General features: G+C 39.5%; 1 protein-coding gene across 1 annotated transcript in view; it reads left to right on the top strand.

The window, feature by feature from the left end:
* LOC110454434 (potassium voltage-gated channel protein Shab-like) overlaps window positions 1–22,793 on the top strand; it is a gene marked incomplete at its 3' end in the record, with an annotated part of 60,197 nt that overhangs the window by 6,033 nt on the left and 31,371 nt on the right. Inside the window, exon 2 of the mRNA XM_021503928.1 lies at window positions 5,088–5,985. Within this exon, the coding sequence (XP_021359603.1) occupies window positions 5,088–5,985 (898 nt within the window). The remainder of the gene's footprint in view (window positions 1–5,087; window positions 5,986–22,793) is intronic.

Below are 22,793 nucleotides of genomic sequence, written 5' to 3'. Positions count from 1 at the left end.
ACAGTATCAATACTGGTGCAGAGGGGCCGTACTGTATCAATACTGGTACAAAAGGATGATACAGTATCCATACTGGTGCAGAGGGGCCATACTGTATCAATACTGTACATGAAATCTTACTGTATCAATACTGGTACTCGGAGTCATACTGTATCAATACTGTGCATGAAATCTTACTGTATCAATACTTGTACACGGGGTCATACTGTATCAATACTGTACATGAAATCTTACTGTATCAATACTGGTACTCGGAGTCATACTGTATCAATACTGATACACGGAGTCATACTGTATCAATACTGTACATGAAATCTTACTGTATCAATACTTGTACACGGGGTCATACTGTATCAATACTGTACATGGAATCTTACTGTATCAATACTGGTACACGGAGTCATACTGTATCAGTACTGTACATGGAATCTTACTGCATCAAGACTGGTACAGGGAGTCATACTGTATCAATACTGTACATGGAATCTTACTGCATCAAGACTGGTACAGGGAGTCATACTGGGTACAGGCTGGTACACGGAGTCATACTGTATCAATACTGGTACACGGAGTCATACTGTATGTACAGAGGGGTCATACTGTATCAATACTGGTACAGAGGGGCCATACTGTATCAATACTGTTACAGTCATACTGTATCAATACTGTACATGGAATCTTACTGCATCAATACTGGAACAGAGGGGTCAAACTGTATCAATTCTGGTATAGAGGGGTTATACTGTATCAATACTAGTACACGGAGTCATACTGTATCAATACTGGTACAGAGGGGCCATACTGTATCAATACTGGTACAAAGGGATCATACTGTATCAATACTGGTGCAGAGGGGCCATACTGTATCAATACTGTTACAGAGGGCCCATACTTTATCAATACTGGTACAGAGGGCCCATACTGTATCAATACTGGTACAGAGGGACCATACTGTATCAATACAGGTACATAGGGGTCATACTGTATCAATACTGGTACAGAGAGGTCATACCTTATCAATACTGGTACAAAAGGATCCTACAGTATCAATACTGGTACAGAGGGGCCATACTGTATCAATACTGTACATGGAATCTTACTGTATCAATACTAGAACAAAGGAGTGATACTGTATCAATACTGTACACGGAATGATATTGCATCAATACTGGTACAGAGGGCCCATACTTTATCAATACTGTACTTGGAATCTTACTGTATCAATACTGGTACACGGAGTCATACTGTATCAATACTGTACATGGAATCTTACTGTGTCAATACTCGTACATGGAGTCAAACTGTATCAATACTGTACATGGAATCTTACTGTATCAATACTGGAACAAAGGGGTCATACTGTATCAATACTGGTACAGAGGGGCCATACTGTATCAATACTGGTACAAAGGGATTATACTGTATCAATACTGGTGCAGAGGGGCCATACTGTATCAATACTGGTACAAAGGGGTCATACTGTATCAATACTGGTTCACGGAGTCATACTGTATCAGTACTGTACATGGAATCTTACTGCATCAATACTGGAACAGAGGGGCCAAACTGAATAAATACTGGTACAAATGGGTCATACTGTATTAATACTTGTACAGCGGGTTCATACTGTATCAATACTGGTACAGAGGGGTCATACTGTATCAATACTAGTACAAAGGGGCAATACTGTATCAATACTGGTACGGAGGGGTGATACTGTATCAATACGGGGTCCTACTGTATCAATACTTGTACATAGGGGTCATACTGTATCAATACTGGTACATAGGGGTCAGGTCGTATCAATACTGGTACAGAGGGGCCATACTTTATCAATACTGGTACAGAGTGGGCATACTGTATCAATACTGGTACAGAGGGGCCATACTTTATAAATACTGGTACAGAGGGGCCATACTTTATAAATACTGGTACAGAGGGGCCATACTTTATAAATACTGGTACAGAGGGGCCATACTGTATAAATACTGTTACAGAGGGGCCATACTGTATCAATACTGGCACAGAGGGGCCATACTTTATCAATACTGATACTGAGTGGCCATACTGTATCAATACTGGTACAGAGAGGCCATACTTTATCAATACTGATACAGAGTGGCCATCCTGTATCAATACTGGTACAGAGGGGCCATACTGTATCAATACTGGTTCAGAGGGGACATACTGTATCAATACTGGTACATATGGGTCATACTGTATCAAAACTGTTACAAAGGGGTTATACTGTATCAATACTGGTCAATGAGTCATACTGTATTAATACTGTACAGAGGGGTCATACTGTATCAATACTGGTACATATGGGTCATACTGTATCAATACTGGTACAAAGGGGTTATACTTTATCAATACTGGTCAATGAGTCATACTGTATTAATACTGTACAGAGGGGTCATACTGTATCAATACTGTTACATATTGTTCATACGTGGGTTCCGGATTATTTCTTATTCCGTAATATTGATCAACTTATTGTACCAAATCGCATGTTGGTGAGGAGAGAAAGGCGTACAAAGGGGTGGACGATTATCAAATCGCACTGTCCTGCTCACCTTGTGCGGACGGGGTTTCTGCGCACGCTGTTTTTGGTGTGTTATGCAGTGACACTATTTGATTAATACTTGTGCGTCATATTCCGTTTCTCCATTTCGTAAGCGTCCATATCTGGATAGCAACTTTCATTAGGAATATTTCATAGAAACATCGAAATCAAATGAGATTTAGGAAGAGGAATATTTATGTCAGAATACATGATCTCATCGTGAACATACACTTCTAAGTATACATTATATTTAACGAGAAACTATCAAACCGTGCCTTACCACAAACTGCAGAAATGCTACAGAACGTCAAAATATCCTTACTTCGTGGGGCGTGATCTGTTCATGGTGTTGCATTTCTTTTCTTTCTTTTTATGATCTGTGACGTCACTATCAAGGATAGTGCCAAACACACACATTTCAACATTTCTTACATCTGTTTTGGCAATTATCGCAGGCATGAAAAATATCTTTTCTATTAAATGATTAATTTCTGATTTTTGTAATAAACATGTTTACACTCTACAAACAAAACATGTATAATCTAGAAACCTCAGTGGTTAAGACGTCTGACCGTCTACTACATCCAGTCCTCCGACACTGGGTCGCGAGTTCGAGGTCTGCTGGAGACAATCCCAAGGTACTTACCGCAGATTGATGGTTATGAGAATACAGAACATTATAAGCTTGTTTAAAGAAACTCAAAGCTTAGGAGTATTGATATTCAGACGACGGCGACAGTGTGAAAGTTTTCCTCCTGCATGTTTGTATATATATATTGTATGTTATAGAAATAGGCACGATCATGTAGCCAGACAAAGTCGATTTAAACCAAAAGGTTTTAAAAACATCTCTACTAAATATTTGTGATGCCGAATTTACCGGGACATTTGTCGTTTTAAACTATAAGTCACTAACTTACCGGGACATTTGTCATTTTAAACTAAGTCCCTTATTTATCGGAACAGTTGTCATTTTTAACTAAGTCCCTAACTTAGCAGGGCATTTGTCATTTTAAACTAAGTCCCTTATTTACCGGGATATTTAACATTTTTAACTAAGTCCCTTATTTACCGGGATATTTGTCATATTTAACTAAGTCCCTAACTTAGCAGGGCATTTGTCATTTTAAACTAAGTCCCTTATTTACCGGGACAGTTGTCATTTTAAACTAAGTCCCTTATTTACCGGGACATTTATCATTTTTAACTAAGTCCCTAATTTACCGGGGCATTTGTCATTTTATACTAAGTCCCTTATTGACCGGGACATTTTTCATTTTTAAATCAGTTGCTATATCGGCATCTCATAGAAGTTGATCAAATGACCACATATACATGGAATTTTATCACTTGTTGAAACTAATATACCGTATAAAAATAGTTAATGGGAATAATGAGCCTCGGAACCCAGTGCAATGTGGAAAATGGGCATAAAAAGCGCAATCGTACAAATCAACCTATCGTTACGGGTAGGGGGTGGATGGGGGGAGTTGTGTCGGAGATAGAGAATTATTGGTAACTATAAGTGGTAGAAATAGCCACCCCCACCCACCCCCACCCCCTTTACTTCCAATGGCACTCTCATCCCCACCCCATCCCCTTCAGTTAAACAAATTGTACAAAATGAATTGACCGATCTAGCACTGGGTAATATTACCACATCCCTATCCATCTCCCACCCCACTGTAATACTAGTAATGGCTCAGCACTTGATTTAGCTCTATTGCCCCACACCTGTTGCCTCTATGTTAATCAGCATAAGTCCGTAACCCGATCAATGGGAACGACAAACAGGCCTGTTAGCTCTGCTTACACTTCCAAGCAAATCGATAGGTATGATGACTTTTATGGTTAAGTTATAATAGTCTGAATTTAGAGGTAACGATCCGTATTGTTTTGTTTTTTTTGCATGCAGCTTGTTGCCCCGACAGCCGTTTTAAGTGTTTCCCGCTCCAAACAACGATACATGTGCAGTCGTCTGTGACTTGGTTATGCTGTCGTCATACGTGAAAATACGTCACAGTGTCCTGCTATGATGTTTCAGCTATGACGTCACTGTGAACGAAGATGCTTGTGGACCATATGACGTCATGGTCACCTTTGTGTCGTGTATTTTGTGTCCGTGTCCCATTCTGACGTTTTAGTCAGTGTCGTCATGCCTATGACGTCATTTGGCATCTAAGTACTTTATGTGAGTCCATTCCAATCGCCACCTGTAGGCTCCCGCGCTTCCTTGTTGTCTCTTGTGTACTCCAAGTTCCGGTCTGTGAGTAATTATACGCTGTTTTGCTTGATTTGACATTTCGACTTTTTATGACCTTGACCTTTTGACCTATGACATCTTTGCCGGACCAAAACAATGAACAGACTCCAAGTGATGCATTTTATGAAAACATCTTGAACATTTCTTCTTCTTTTTTCTCTTACTTTATTTTATCACTTTTTATTCTTATATTTATCCAAGAAAGTTTTCAATTCTAACATTGATTAACTAATAACTTACAATGTTTATAAACCACAGCTCGGGGTCCGGGCAGGGTCGAGACAGTGAAGCTGGACATTTAACTTTGTCTTCCTCGCGGGGAGCTGCGCTACGTCATCAAGAAAAACGCAAACGTGACTCGGTAGGGAGTAGTGAGAAATCCACGCCAAAGGACTCCGCTACTACTCGTAAGCTACGGGAGGCAAGTAGTAGACAGGAGGTAAAAATAGCACCCAACCCTGTTACTACAGCCGCTGCACCTCCAGTATATCCGCTAGGCGTTTCAAACACGACCTTTGAGAATGTATCCTCTATAGCTCATCCCGCAGTGACTATGGGTGTAACGGGGGAAGCAGAACTACAGAATACACAGCAACAGTTCAATTCACGTTATTATTCCACGGAGTTGAATGGATCTACACCGGATTTTAATGGAGTTATTCGAAGCAAACCAATTATGAAACGGGTAATATTAAACGTAGGAGGGGTGAAACATGAGGTTATGTGGCGTACTCTGGACCGTATGCCCCATACCCGGCTTGGCAAGTTACGATCCTGTAACACCCCAGAGAGTCTCATGGAAATATGCGACGACTACTCATTAACGGAAAACGAATACTTCTTTGATCGGCACCCAAGGTCGTTTGCCTCCATTTTAAACTTCTATCGCACGGGTAAACTTCATTTAGTAGAGGAAATGTGTGTGCTATCGTTCAGTGAAGATCTCGAGTATTGGGGAGTTGACGAGTTATATCTCGAGTCGTGTTGTCAACATAAATATCACCAGAAAAAGGAGCATGTTTATGAGGAAATTCGTAAGGAGGCCGAAAGTCTTCGCCAAAGAGACGAGGAGGATTTTGGTACTGGGTCTATGGCCAAGTGGCGCCAGAAAATATGGGATTTATTAGAAAAACCAACCACGTCTATGGCTGCGAGGGTAAGTATGGTTTTAATTCCGATTATTTCTTTGATTTATATTTTTTCTATTAGTTTTTTGCACATTTTACATGTAATTGTAGTGTGTATAAGATGTATTTATGGCCAAAAAGCTCGTGGAAAACTAGTTTGTATTTGAAGTATTTACGGCGAGAAAGCTTATGGAAAACTTTACTGTGATATAGACAATCCATTGCTTTTATACCATCTGTTACTTGTCTGTATGAAACACAATGCAGAGTTATTATCCACATGCATTTCCGAATCGGGTGATCGCCCTGTGCTAATACTCCGGGCCCTATTCCGCACATGTTCTTCCCCACGCGTGGCCCTATTACACTGACACGCAAAAAGCATGGTCATCTTAACGAATAATATATATTACATAAAATATGAGCAATTAAAAGTCATCGTTACAATTTTATGAATTGGATTAAGAGCTAGTCGGTTTGTTAGTAATAAATATATAACAATAGATAGATAACCGTCTCTGGTGCAGCTACCGAGGGTTATAGATGTAAAGCATGTGTATTGGAACAACAGAAGGTTACGTCGAGAGGGGAAGTTCGGATAAAACCTTTCCAAAATTGATAAATATATGGAAATGAGATTTGTTAACTCATTGTACCTGTTTTTGTGGGACAGTTACGTGTGTCTGAAGGCATTGCTGGCGGACACGGCTGCAAGAGGATATCCCTTCAACTATTACCGATTACCATTATCCGATAGCGACATGCACCGCGTGACGCTAAACATGCGTACCTCTGGGGGTTACCGATATTTATCAGATACAAAGCGGCGTGAGACTGGATCCCTAGGGGTACCTTGTTAGGGCGGATACCTTCCCACTAAGAGAGTACCATACGTTCACTTCCATGAGAAATTCCAGCACTTTTCTTTTAGATTTTAACCATAATGAATATATCTTTACTCAAAATGCCTGTGTAGCATGCACAAACCGGAATAGAACCCTTTTATATAATTCATGTGTACAGACAAAATGTTATATTTAACAAGTAAATATATATATATATAATATTTAGGAAGTGTATGTATACAGATAAAATTGAAAGGTAGTTTGTGAAAACACGAGTTTGGGGAGCTGGGGCTGTTCTTAGTATGTACACTAGACTAGGAAACCATGGAGATTTAGAATTACAAAACGTCTATTCAGCTCTCCTCATTTTAACTGAGAACAATTCAGTTGCTGAATTAAACTTTTGTCTTTCAAATCTTGCATTGTTATTCTGATGTCCTTGACAGTCGGTGGCACTTGTTCTGCTGGAAAACATAAAGCTAAGTCATCTGACGGATCAACGCTCTCAGACTCCCCGTACTAGCCTCTGTATCAACAGGACACGGGGGGAAAAGTTCATTTCCCCGTAATTTTATCTAAAGCAAGCAGGTTATTGTTATATAGCGCCAATTACACACTATCGCGTTACAATTGCCGATAATTATATCATATTGTAATTGCTGACGGCATTCTAAATGTTCCACGAACTTCGGACCCAAAACAGCTAAACGTATATGTGTGCTGAACATAATTTACATTGATTAAATTTCATTCAATATATAGAGACCCAGTAACACATGAAGATGTTGTTTTACGTCTGTTGTGTACAACATACGGCCACAGTTTGACGACAGACTAATGTAGCCCTAGCGACGTTTTACTTCTGGGATAGAGATTATTCTTGTTTACAAAACTATTGTACGCAGAAGAATTTTAATGAATGCTTTAGATATATAGGATAGGGCGGTGTAAGCGTGCGTACACTTATCAGCCTGTTATCAATACCACTGTGCCAGCAGCATCAACAGCTGTATGCGCGTGCGTGGGCGGGAATCGCGAGCTAGTGAACAGCCACCAACATAACCTCCCAAGTATAATATATTCTCCGATGGACGATATAAATTCATTTGATTCAATTTCGTCTGTTGAATACGCGCGTAGTTAGTATTTGTTTATCGGTAAACAGGGTTAAGTAAACTAATTATTGATGCATTCATCTCCTTGCTATGTAATATCTAGATGGACATCATCTAATTGGATGATTTAGTCACCATATGTGGGCTTACTGAGTATCAAAGGATCGATAGAGAACAGGACATAATAGCCGGCGATTAGACCAATAATTACATGTTTCATACTGTACTGGGAGTTTTCCCGCCGTGGAACTGATGTAGGTCGTCTGCTTGTTGACCTCCATGTGTCAGGCCGTGTTTCTCGGCGTTGTCATTTCTCCATGGTATCGTCTGTCTGTCATAGATCGAAACCCGGAAAGTTAACACTTACGTCAAGCTTGCTTCAATTACAACAAAACTATTTAACATCTACAGTTGTACTAATATATACGTTTCGTTCCGTTTCATTGAGTATTTTAGTATTTGATATCGTGACGTTTACATTTAAATATCTGAATAATCAATAATAATCAGGATATCCATAGCTTACAAATGCTTCTATATTGTCCGAACCGAATCCGATTGATACAAATATGTATCATCAACAGCAATATTCCGTTCCGTTTCATAACAATCAATTTACATAAGACAACAAGGAGAATCGGTATTGATTTTATACGGCAGCTGTTTGGCACTTAAAATTACTATGGATTTATGTTGATACCTCAGTGATATGTCCGTCACTCTCTCCTCGTGCTGAGCCCACTATATCAGTTGGTTGTGTTAAAGCTACCACGTCGTATGACATGTTAACCCACTCGGCCCGAGGAGTGATTAAACGATCACGTCGTGTGTTTTTTCTTGTTTAACTACCACGTCGTGTGCCTGCCTAGTTTAACCTACCACGTTATATGTGTCGTCTGGGACTTTATCATTCCAAGTTTTGTGCTACAACATATCACATTATGTTCAGTGCTTAAACCTCCTACATCGCGTTGTCATGCTAAATACCACCAAACATGTCGTGCTCAACTTTGCCACGTCGCTATACCTACCACGTAATGTGCCTTGCTTAACCTTGACATATGTTTCGTCACTATCACGTCTTTCTGAGCTAAATCTACCACGCCGTTTGTCGGGCTGAGCCTAGCACGTCGTGTGTATGTATATGTGTGGGTTCGAACTGTGTAGATAACCGTTCATTTTCACTCCAAACTCTATAGTAATGAATATACATGCAATCCAAGACAGAGACAGGGGCTGGATGGCTTCAGCGTCCTTCTAATAGCATGATCTCGTCCTTGCAGACGAACTTATACGAGAGGAGCTTGGAATAAAAACGTGATTTGTGCCGACTGCACGCATAGATATAGAAATACACCTCACGTTTGTTCTGCATCCTTCCATTACAATCCTATTGTGACGTTATCAATTTCATTGTTGTCAACACTTAATTTGCTGCTCGAAAACTGTTCGAATAAGACCTAAATACAGCATAACTACTCTATCGTAATATATATATAAGTAATGCATATTTTAGCAAATACTGTTCAAGTCCTCAATAGCAATGTGTGTTATAGGACAATAACAATATTTGCTAAAACATTCAGTGCTTAAATATCTCATCCGTATGCGTACAGCCTTGCTAGAGCGACACATGTCATAATATAAAATTGTCATTATTGCCAATAATCTTTTGATCAAAATATATTCACGCGGGTGTGATGTTGCCACTGATAAATTGTACATGTGAGTAGTTTGTGATACAATCACTGTTAACGTTGCGCGTTTGTAGTACTGCAGCTGTTAGCATTGCGTTTTTGCGGTAATACCACAGTAAGCATTGCGTTTTGTGATACTACCACTAGTAGCATTGCGTTTTTGCGGTAATACCACAGTAAGCAATGCGTTTTTGCGGTAATACCACAGTAAGCATTGCGTTTTTGCGGTAATACCACAGTAAGCATTGCGTTTTTGCGGTTATACTACAGTAAGCATTGCGTTTTTGCGGTTATACCACAGTAAGCATTGCTTTTTTTGCGGTAATACCACAGTAAGCATTGCTTTTTTGCGGTAATAGCACAGTAAGCAATTGTGTTTTTCAGATATTACCACTGTTAACTTTTGTGATAATACATTTGGTAGCGTTGCGCTTCTTGACACCACTACTGTTATCATTGTGCTTTGCGTTTTAGTGATGCTATAACTGTGAGTGTCCACTTTTGCGATATTACTACTGTACGTAATGCGCTTTTGTGGTGCTACAATTGTAAGAACTTCGTTTTTTTCTGATACTACAACGGTAAACATTGCGTTTTTATACTATTGCTACTGGTAGAATTGCGCTTATGTGTAATTATTGACACTTCCACTGGTGAAACAGGGCTAATGTGTAGTTTGACTGCCGGTGGTACATTGTAGCATTACGCTAATGTGTAGTTTGACTGCCGGTGGTACATTGTAGCATTACGCTAATGTGTAGTTTGACTGCCGGTGGTACATTGTAGCATTACGCTAGTGTGTAGTTTGACTGCCCGTGGTAGCATTACGCTAATGTGTAGTTTGACTGCCGGTGGTAGCATTACGCAAATGTGTAGTTTGACTGTCGGTGGTAGCATTACGCTAGTGTGTAGTTTGACTGCCGGTGGTAGCATTACGCTAGTGTGTAGTTTGACTGCCGGTGATACATTGTAGCATTACGCTAATGTGTAGTTTGACTGCCGGTGGTAGCATTACGCAAATGTGTAGTTTGACTGCCGGTGGTAGCATTACGCTAATGTGTAGTTTGACTGCCGGTGGTACATTGTAGCATTACGCTAATGTGTAGTTTGACTGCCGGTGGTACATTGTAGCATTACGCTAATGTGTAGTTTGACTGCCGGTGGTACATTGTAGCATTACGCTAATGTGTAGTTTGACTGCCGGTGGTACATTGTAGCATTACGCTAATGTGTAGTTTGACTGCCGGTGGTACATTGTAGCATTACGCTAATGTGTAGTTTGACTGCCGGTGGTACATTGTAGCATTACGCTAATGTGTAGTTTGACTGCCGGTGGTACATTGTAGCATTACGCTAATGTGTAGTTTGACTGCCGGTGGTACATTGTAGCATTACGCTAATGTGTAGTTTGACTGCCGGTGGTACATTGTAGCATTACGCTAATGTGTAGTTTGACTGCCGGTGGTACATTGTAGCATTACGCTAATGTGTAGTTTGACTGCCGGTGGTACATTGTAGCATTACGCTAATGTGTAGTTTGACTGCCGGTGGTACATTGTAGCATTACGCTAATGTGTAGTTTGACTGCCGGTGGTACATTGTAGCATTACGCTAATGTGTAGTTTGACTGCCGGTGGTACATTGTAGCATTACGCTAATGTGTAGTTTGACTGCCGGTGGTACATTGTAGCATTACGCTAATGTGTAGTTTGACTGCCGGTGGTACATTGTAGCATTACGCTAATGTGTAGTTTGACTGCCGGTGGTACATTGTAGCATTACGCTAATGTGTAGTTTGACTGCCGGTGGTACATTGTAGCATTACGCTAATGTGTAGTTTGACTGCCGGTGGTACATTGTAGCATTACGCTAATGTGTAGTTTGACTGCCGGTGGTACATTGTAGCATTACGCTAATGTGTAGTTTGACTGCCGGTGGTACATTGTAGCATTACGCTAATGTGTAGTTTGACTGCCGGTGGTACATTGTAGCATTACGCTAATGTGTAGTTTGACTGCCGGTGGTACATTGTAGCATTACGCTAATGTGTAGTTTGACTGCCGGTGGTACATTGTAGCATTACGCTAATGTGTAGTTTGACTGCCGGTGGTACATTGTAGCATTACGCTAATGTGTAGTTTGACTGCCGGTGGTACATTGTAGCATTACGCTAATGTGTAGTTTGACTGCCGGTGGTACATTGTAGCATTACGCTAATGTGTAGTTTGACTGCCGGTGGTACATTGTAGCATTACGCTAATGTGTAGTTTGACTGCCGGTGGTACATTGTAGCATTACGCTAATGTGTAGTTTGACTGCCGGTGGTACATTGTAGCATTACGCTAATGTGTAGTTTGACTGCCGGTGGTACATTGTAGCATTACGCTAATGTGTAGTTTGACTGCCGGTGGTACATTGTAGCATTACGCTAATGTGTAGTGATTGCCGGTGGTACATTGTAGCATTACGCTAATGTGTAGTTTGACTGCCGGTGGTAGCATTACGCTGATGTGTAGTTTGACTGCCGGTGGTACATTGTAGCATTACGCTTATGTGTAGTTTGACTGCCGGTGGTAGCATTACGCTAATATGTAGTTTGACTGCCGGTGGTACATTGTAGCATTACGCTAATGTGTAGTTTGACTGCCGGTGGTACATTGTAGCATTATGCTAATATGTAGTTTGACTGCCGGTGGTAGCATTACGCTGATTTGTAGTGTGATTGCCGGTGGTACATTGTAGCATTACGCTAATGTCTAGTTTGACTGCCGGTGGTACATTGTAGCATTACGCAAATGTGTAGTTTGACTGCCGGTGATACATTGTAGCATTACGCTTATGTGTAGTTTGGCTGCCGGTGGTAGCATTACGCTAATATGTAGTTTGACTGCCGGTGGTAGCATTACGCTGATTTGTAGTGTGATTGCCGGTGGTACATTGTAGCATTACGCTAATGGGTAGTTTGACTGCCGGTGGTAGCATTACGCTGATGTTTAGTTTGACTGCCGGTGGTACATTGTAGCATTACGCTAATGGGTAGTTTGACTGCCGGTGGTAGCATTACGCTGATTTGTAGTGTGATTGCCGGTGGTACATTGTAGCATTACGCTAATATGTAGTTTGACTGCCGGTGATACATTGTAGCATTACGCTTATGTGTAGTTTGACTGCCGGTGGTAGCATCACGCTAATATGTAGTTTGACTGCCGGTGGTAGCATTACGCTGATGTTTAGTTTGACTGCCGGTGGTACATTGTAGCATTACGCTGATTTATGTGTAGTTTGACTGCCGGTGGTAGCATTACGCAAATGTGTAGTTTGACTGCCGGTGATACATTGTAGCATTACGCTTATGTGTAGTTTGACGGCCGGTGGTAGCATTACGCTAATATGTAGTTAGACTGCCGGCGGTACATTGTAGCATTACGCTTATGTGTAGTTTGACGGCCGGTGGTAGCATTACGCTAATATGTAGTTAGACTGCCGGCGGTACATTGTAGCATTACGCTTATGTGTAGTTTGACTGCCGGTGCTAGCATTACGCTAATATGTAGTTTGACTGCCGGTGGTACATTGTAGCATTATGCTAATGTGTAGTTTGACTGCCGCTGGTAGCATTACGCTAGTGTGTAGTTTCACTGCAGCTGGTAGCATTACGCTGATGTGATATACTTCCATTAGTAAAATGACGCTTACGGGTGAATGGTTTTAAGTGTATGAGGTTATGAATAGATGATATATCAATAACAGAACAGTCCTATGACCCGGTACTTTCGTCAGCGCGTGTAACAGCAGATAGGTGAACCAATACGTCCACTGTATTCAAATGTAAAATTATAAAAACGCAGAAACAGTATCAATATTGTCGCGTCAGGCCGAGTCTAAATTATTCTGAAATAATATATTAAAAGAAAACTTATAAGACCGATTTATTTTTATACTTATAAGTCAATGGGCTGACTATTGTGTATTAATAATAATAATACTAAGGTTATTCAATAGAAAAATCAATAGTTATTTCATGATAATCATAATGTGATAACGTGGTTATCCCCAGCTGATAACCACGTGGAAAATTCAATATACTACAACTGTTGGGGAAATGAATCTGCTTGATACGACTCGGGGATGCCCATATCTGTTTCTGCGGGACGTTTTATATCAAGGAAACGAGTTGTACTAAACCATGCCCGAAAATTTATAACTTATGTGACATTTTAACTTGCGAAAAAAATCCATCATTTATATTTAAACAAATGAAAATAATGCTTCTGACATTAGGGATGTGCTATGTATCCCGATACGTGTCGGACGTGTCAGTGGAGGCGTTACATTGATCTGTTGCACGTATTTATTACCGTATGATTATGATATTCATATCCAAAGCATGTTAATAACCTGACCTTCATATGTATAACATGTGCACAGCCGATCAATAGGTATGTACCTGGTGGAGGGTTACAATACCTTTTACTGATCAATATAGATTAAAAAACAATATACGTTTTCCATACGGGCGTTTTGTTTTTGTTCACACACACACACACCGAGGCTATCGTCGTATGCTGTAAATCAAACGTAAAAGTCGCGCATAAAAATCGAACGGGGCTATTGATTTTTACAAAATAACGAGTCACGTGATCGATAATCTCAAATTAATTTGGTTGTATGATTGCCGTGACTGTGGCAGTGTCGTGGTGAGAAGCTGGCCATTATCCCAGCTTGTTTCCGCGCGAGTATCAAGCTTTAATCTCCAGCGTTACGGAAGGGCTACGTAATTGTCATTCACTGTTTGGTTATAGCTGGTAGAATGGAAATATTATTCTGCTTAATACGTAATCAATTTGGAATTAGAAGATATAAAACGTCATTAATTTTGGAATCGTCATCGAGATTATTAATATTTATTTGAATGAAACATTTGAATGAAAGCACACAGTGATACACGATAAATTAAACAGTAACAAAATTTACAAAAACAGTACAACAATGTAGTATATTAGTACAATATAGGCTTTTTCAGTTAATTCAATTTAAACACACCAAATGACATTCTTAGCCGGGCAACTTGTAAAGTTATATATGAGATATATTAAACAAAGGTGATTGGAACAGGCCAAAATCAGAACTGAATTAATCATTAACCCTTTCACCCCTATGTAACTTAAATAAACTCAACCATGCATTGATCTGGATGAGTCCATTATGTCCACAGTTGTGAAAGGGTTAAGGCCTGCAGCCTGCTCTTAATGAAAACCCTGCAACAATGAGGTAACAGTACGTCTATATAGTAATCATTACAACAATGTTGTAAAACAATTAAATGCATTTACAACAGTGTAATAAAACAGTGCTTAAACGGTCCGACTTCTTTGTCGCAATTAGGTTTTGCTCCAATTCAAAGACATAATTTGGCAATTCAAATTGACGCTATGTTTGCTAAATTCAAGCCCAAATATTGAAGGGTGAAGAAAAGACTTGGTTGGCTTCGACTCAAAACTACAAATAGTATCAACGAGCGATCCTAGCGGAGATAATTAATACTAAGGAAGATAATAAGGTCAAGTTGGAGGGAACTCTCTGAATGTTTTTTTTTTCGAAATTGTCAACAATGTCCAGTTCATATGCAGTTTAACATGACATGTTTAAGGGATGTAGTTAAAACACGTACATGTTATGTATTATTGACGCTTATTTCAATTCCGTTTTCTGAGCAATGTCGTCATGACAACATGCCATATGTTGAATTCTCTAATGGGTGCCAGATCCTTCTTCGTTGTTGAACTAGAGGTCTCCACACCTCCATCTCAAGTTTCTCTCTCTCACTGACCAGACAGGCTACAGACTTTACACGAACACAACAGGAATTCCCCAAAGTGTCTGCCATACTACTCTCACGAGCTCCCCACCAACTAGCGATTAGTGTCAAGATACAGTCTGTACAGCAAGACTCACGGTTGTCTGGGGGCACCCAGATCACGCCAAGGGAGACAATTCCAGACTTATTGTCTGTCAGTATTTTATTGTCGAAAGTTGATATTTATCGACTACATTCGTCTGACCAGCTGATAATTTATCGATTATGATCTATGTCTAAGTCTGGTTGATGTACATCATTTACAATTGCTTGTCATGTAGGATTCGTGTTTGTTTGCCCAATGTCCCAAATGATTAAAGACAGGTTAACGATAATCGAGTGTACCACTGCTTTTTATCGGATACTTATCCTGTGTCTTTGTCGCTCCGTCAATATTACTGTGTCTCATAATGTATCTCTATACATTTTAATAAATATATCGCATGTAAATACCGTTTACAACATTAAAACGTCAACGATTACAATGTCCGTCCTTACAGCAACTTAACGTGTACAATGTACTTCGTTTAAGCAAATCTGCAACTTCACGTGTAAAATGTTTTTCCTTGAAGAAAATTTACAACTTCACGTGTACAATGTACTTCCTTGAAGCAACTGTATAACTGAACGTGTACAATGTTCTTCCTAGAAGCCAATTTACAGTGTCACGTGTGCAATGCTCGTTCCATTATCGGGGAACTTCACGTGTACAATGCACTTCGTTGAAGCAGGTTTACAACCTCACGTGTACAATGTTCTTCGTTGAAGCAAGTTTACAACCTCACATGTACAATGTTCTTCCTTGAAGCCAATTTAATGCGTCACGTGTGCAATGCTCGTTCCATTATCGGGGAACTTCACGTGTACAATGCACTTCGTTGAAGCAAATCTACAACTTCGGGTGTAAAATGTTTTTCCTTGATGCAAATTTACATCTTAACGTGTTCACTGTTCTTCGTTGAAGCAACATTACATCTTAACGTGTACATTGTTCTTCGTGGAAGCACATTTACACCTTAACGTGTACAACTTATCGTGTACATTGTTCTTCGTTGAAGCAAATATACACCTTAACGTGTACATTGATCCTCATTGAAGCAACTTAACACCTTAACGTGTACACTGTTCCTCATTGAAGCAAATTTACACCTTAACGTGTACAAAATTCGTCCTACACGACAGGTAACCTACTCCATGTTTGCAATGTTCGCGGTGATTAGACGCTAAATTAAATTCTAAAATCAAAGTTCAGCCATTTAGGAACTGTGTGCTCACCCTCGAAGTATTGGTCGTAGGTACCCTATAATTAAGTTGTATAATCTTAATATTTATATATTCTGTGTAAGTTTATATATATTGTTCACTATTGCAGTTTCTTTGTATATTTGTTGTTTTGTTATTTGCCTTCAGGTTACTATGTAACTATAAATGAGAAATACAATTATTGCATTGTATATTGCCATTGTGCAATGCTAAATACATATGTTCTCGAACCGAATTAGGAGCAAGTTTAAAATGCCTTTCTTTATGAACTATTCATAAAATTAAAAAATTTAGAAGATTTTTTTTTTGTAAATAGATTAAATAATTTTGCCCTTTACACCGCTTGAAATTTATTGTCCCATGATATATTAGCTCCAATCAATATAAAATTTACCAACACTTTTTCATTAAATCTCAAACCATTAAGTAATATAAACTAGGTCAGCATAAATGCATCTGGAGATGTATTTTAAATATGCTGTTCCATTCGTATATTTCCATCTCACGTGTGACAGTCATTACAAATTCACAGACGCGATGAGCACGGTTATAACTTGCGCTCGATAAAAAGATTGAAGAATGACAACAATAAAACCATTTAACCATGACACGATTCGCTTAAGTGGTTGTAGATTCGGTTTGATAAGGCATTGTCTTCTAAAGCACTCTCCTACACTAAGCGCCTTACATACACAGAGCTTTAGTACTCTTCCAGGTCATAAAGATGTTTTATTAGCACACAACGGTAGGCCCTAATGCAAACATGGTTGTCATACTGCCGTCGAGACAATTGTAAGGTTATGAATTTTTCATGTGCTCCTGCCAGGAATGTGATAGGCCTATTGAAGCCATTTCTCGAGCATATCAGCATGTTGCTCCAATATTTGCCATTATTATTTGAAGGCAGCTGCAACAGTTTTTATTTAATTTTAAATTCACTGTTTCACCTTTGTTTTGACAAGTTTGAACTGGGAATGGTGCCTTTGGATCGATTTATTGGACATGTAGTCGGCCTCGGTCAAAATAATTTGTTGTTTCTCTACGTCTTTTATTGGAACAATCATAGAGAATGCAGAGCTTTGATGTGAAGTCGAACGTTTTCACTATATGATGTTCCCATTACACAATATGATTTCTAGTTATAGAGTTTCAATGTCTTCCATAATTTATTACATACAACAACGTATTCATTTGCAAGGAGACATGATTGGTACTGTACCATATGTTGTGAGGGGAACGCTTACAGTTTAAAGCAGCTGGTTTCCGCTTCCGGTTTATTAATGGAGATTCACAAGTCAATTTAACATGACAGCTGTCAATTGAAATTTGGCTCTTTTCATGTCAAAATTACATGAAAATTTAATGTGAAACTGACCGGAATCGACAAAATAGTATTGCCTTTGTTAACGAAGTCTGTGTATTTAGTTGGTGTCTTTTTGTACTGACCATGCTATCCAATTTTGTCCTTCTCGGCTCTGGTGTGGTTTTTAAATCCCTTCATTGTTAGCACTATGCTAGCTTGATCACAGTTAGATGATAGTGACGTCACAGGCGCGCCATATGCTCCCATGATGCTCTCGGTCCAACGGAGCGGTGAACAGTTTGCACTTGATTGTGCAAATTGGCTTTGGAAAAGAAATGATTTCGTCCTCGGGGACGATAACTGAAAGATGGCGTTCAGTGGAGGAGATGTTATAGCATGATTGTACCATAGATCCTCATTCGATAGCAAAACAACTTACCTGGAAGCCTTCTAGACGGTATCCATATTATGAAAACCAGCTTAAAAAAGTATTAGTTATTTTTTACCACCATAAAATACTAATGACTATATATTTAATAACTTATGTTTTGATAGGCATGTTTACAGATCGCTCCAAAACAAAAACCATAATACTGTGGCGAAGTCACCAAAAGGCAGAGAAAGTTAACAACTCATTCACCCCTGAAGACACATTTAAACTCTTCCAATTAAAAGGTTGGAATAGTTCATTATGTTATTTCAGGGGTGAATTAGTTAAATTACGCAGGCTTTGTATGTCTTAATTGTATCTTAGTTACATGATGACGTCGTGTGCACAACGCGGTCAGCTCCTTTCACCATGGTTTCGTATGTCCATTGCTATCAATATCGCCTCATTGCGTCTTTGTGTGGACAATCATGTCGAGAATTAGTTGGCTGGGAACTACGAGAGTAAGGGTACCCTAACCTAATTCCTGCTAGATTGACGTTTAAAAGAATACTATTATACATGTAGGCAGCAATAGTTACCAGAAAATTCATCGCCTCGTTGCATGACGTGCACAACGGTACTTGTTGACTACAAGAACCACACGCCATTGGATCTGATGTTCAACAATGCTGGTCAAACCAATATTCTGGCCTGTAGAAACCATGGGTGGTGGAATGAATCAGAAGGCCGACAGATAAAAAGCGGACGCGGTTTTGACCATTGATCTGCTCCAATTACACGACAACCAACGTCGAAAGCAAATGCTCCAAAACAAGACTCTGTCACGCAATCCTGCACGTGAACAAACGATGCGATGAAGTCCTAAACCCCCGCGTGAGGGCCATGGTGGGCGCCCTAGGATCTAACGTATAATCTTTTCTATTTTCGCCGACCAGAAAACGATACTAATGGCAAACGCCAATATGCAATGTCTGAGGTGATCTCATGTTTAATACAAATATAGACACATTTAAGGGTGTATGCTTCTCTACTGTAACTTTTAACTCTGTTTCAAAAGAGTTACACGTTACGAAAATGAGTTAAATACATATAGTTACTTATTTTATTACTGTCTTTTATTTTCAAATATATAGTCTCATAAGTAATAACGACAGTATGGTCAAATATAAGCACTTGATCCGATCAAACAAATCTTTGTTGAATGCGTATTTCTTGATTGATATATATATATTACTTAAAATCAACTACTTAGAATAATATGGTATTCTGATTCTGAAACACAGTTGTTAATTATTGAACATCCGGCAGTACGATATACGGACAACATGGGGCCTGTACATTGTACAGTAACTTATCTTGGCGATCTGTTTCTGACAGCTCATTATAACTAACAGACTCCCTATGTAATCTCCACACGCGATGTGTGTTGGTTTTCCCACATCGGTTAATTTAATTGATTCCTTGATTTGTATGTTAGACCATTGTTGCTGGCAGATGTAAGCAAATAGGACTGGTACAATAGTTGGAGAGTCATCGTCAGCTTTTTTTCTGAAATCATGTCACGGTTGAATATCATAGCATGAGTCAGTTATCTGTTAACAGCAGAGTGACATCGAATTCTGGAACAAAAAACGGAAAATAATTTTTCGTTATGGCGATATTGAATTCTGGAACAAACAACGGAATAATAATTACTCGTTCTAACATGAAACTTGTCATGAGTTATTTTTTTGCGTAATATTCAAACGAACAATCAAAGACATACCACTTGAACTGGTTTGCTAAATTATTTGTACAAAGTGCTGCAATTCAGGCGTGTTTCGTGGTCCGTTCTGCACTAAATATTACACTCGTTTCAGCGTAGGTAGTTACTGTTACTTTGCTGCCTCAAGTTTGCTCCCATACCTTCGAGAGAACAGTCGACCGTCTGCGTAATAATAATAATATACAACATTTATATAGCACCCTATATAATTTGTAAAATTACTCTAAAGCGCTGAACAACATATGGATAATAGTAATGGTTATAATTGTGAAAAAAAGAAAAAAAACAAAGGCTTACAATCACTTTTATACAGCCAAGCAAGCAATGTGCACATGGTTGAACAAATAAAAGGGTGGTATTTATATAACGTCTTTGCAGAAATTCTAAAATGCAGACGGGAAGAGGTGAGTTTTGATATCCCTCTTGAACTTGGCCAGGGTATTGGACTTTCTAATTGCAGATGGTAAGCTATTCCACAACGTAGCCGAAACTCTTCCAAAGCATCTGTTTCCGTAGGTCACAGTACGAGATTTTGGGACACACAACAAAGCTCCTGTATGTACTGAGGAGCTGTTCCATTTAGTGCCTTGTATGTGTACACCAGAATTTTGTACTGCGACCTGTATCGTACAGGTAACCAGTGCAACGAATAGAGCACAGGTGTGATGTGCTCTCTCTTTCGAGTACGAGTAACTAGCCGTGCTGCAGTGGTCTGGACCCTCTGCAGACGACTTGTTAGTTTACCACAGAGCAGGGCGTTACCATAATCCAACCGAGAGGTAACAAGTGAATGCACCAAAATCTTGCATGCATCTGCAGTTAAAAACTGCCGAATACAGCCGATGTTCCTGATCTGGAAGTAACAGGATTTGGCAATAGCGTTCACTTGTTTCTCCATGTTCAGTGAACTATCAAAGTATACCCCTAGGTTTTTAACAGCTGTAACAGTCTCAATAGTTCTGGCACCGACCTTGAGCTGGAGAGCCATTGTTTGCTGACACTTTGGGGAAAAGACGATTAGTTCCGTCTTTTCCTGATTAAGCTTAAGCATGTTGGTGTTCATCCAGATACTGATAATGTAATGTTGGTGATAATGACGAGTTATATATATATAGCGCTTAGAACTACCTGATACTTGTCGGATTATTTACAGAAATTGTGCATCAAACTGATCGTGTATAGCCCATTATGTACATAGTAAAAACTAAGATCAGATTGGAATCCATCTTGTAGCGGTGATCTAGAATAGATCAATCCCACTGAGAGCTCTGGTAGTTCCCAGAAAGTCCTCAAAGTTCTGACGCAGTTCCAAGGTAGCTCTAAAAGTACTGATGTAGCCTCCAGGTAGCCCTCAAAGTTCTGACGCAGGTCCAAGGTAGCTCTAAAAGTACTGATGTAGCTTCCAGGTAGCCCTCAAAGTTCTGACGCAGTTCCAAGGTAGATCTAAAAGTACTGATGTAGCTTCCAGGTAGCCCTCAAAGTTCTGACGCAGTTCCAAGGTAGCTCTAAAAGTACTGACGTAGCTCCCAGATAGCCCTCAAAGTACTGACATTGCTCCCAGGTAGCCTTGAAAGTTCTGACGCAGTTCCAAGGTAGCTCTAAAAGTTCTGACGTAGTTCCCAGGTAGCTTTAAAAGTTCTGACGTAGTTCCCAGGTAGCTATCAAAGTTTTGACGTAGTTCCCAGATAGCTCTCAAATTGTTGACGCAGTTCCCAGACAGTTCTAAAATTGTGGACGTAGTTCCCAGGTAGCTATCAATATGCTGACGTAATTGCCAGCTAGTTCTCAAAGCGATGGAAGATTTCTTAGTAAATTCTCAATTCCAATATAAGGGCATCAAATTTATGTATGAAAATACGTCACAGGATGTCGATATGTTGCCTCGAAAAGAAATAAAAGAAGAGAACAGCGGGACCTTTTTTTTAAACTTTGACCTTGACCTTACATACAGTGTAATTTAAGGTTTTCTGAGCATGTTGTGGCTAGTGTTTCATGTGTGGGCTTAATGTGAGGGTACCTGATGGTCAAGCATGATGTTGCGTACTAAAATTCGTTCATTGCGACCTCAGTATGACCTCATGTTTCAAATATAGCGAAGGAGTTTCCGGAGTATGTCCCGACTACTGTTCAATGTATGGACGTCAGACTTGGTGTGGAGACACACCATGGACAGGGCATTTGTTGTAAAAACTACAACACTATATATATTGGAGTATCTAGGAAATCTAGTTTTACAATTTTCAGTCTTAAAAAAAGACAATGACTGCACAAAGCAGTAAGTGAGTTAGCGGTGTGCTGGTTGTGGTTTTGTTTGGCCCTCAGGGGATATTATAACTTCAGTAAAATGCGAGAACGATGCGGAAAACGTTCTTTAGCACGGGTAATATCACTATACAATAACACTCAAACGTTTATATTGACGGATAAAGGGTTGTATAATGTTGTTAACCCGTCTCTCAGTTCGATCATTCTCTCTCTCTCTCAAAACAAACAAAAACAAAAGAACAAGAAAGAAATTGGTTTTAAAATACAGACCTTTCTTAAAATTTCGAATGGTATTTTTAGTTAAATATTTCCTTTTTTCTATTCGATCAGTCTGGG

Source organism: Mizuhopecten yessoensis, unplaced genomic scaffold (assembly GCF_002113885.1).
Source record: "Mizuhopecten yessoensis strain PY_sf001 unplaced genomic scaffold, ASM211388v2 scaffold7837, whole genome shotgun sequence".
In the NCBI taxonomy this organism is placed as follows: Eukaryota; Metazoa; Mollusca; class Bivalvia; order Pectinida; family Pectinidae; genus Mizuhopecten; species Mizuhopecten yessoensis.
This window is presented reverse-complemented; position numbering and strand designations above follow the sequence as displayed.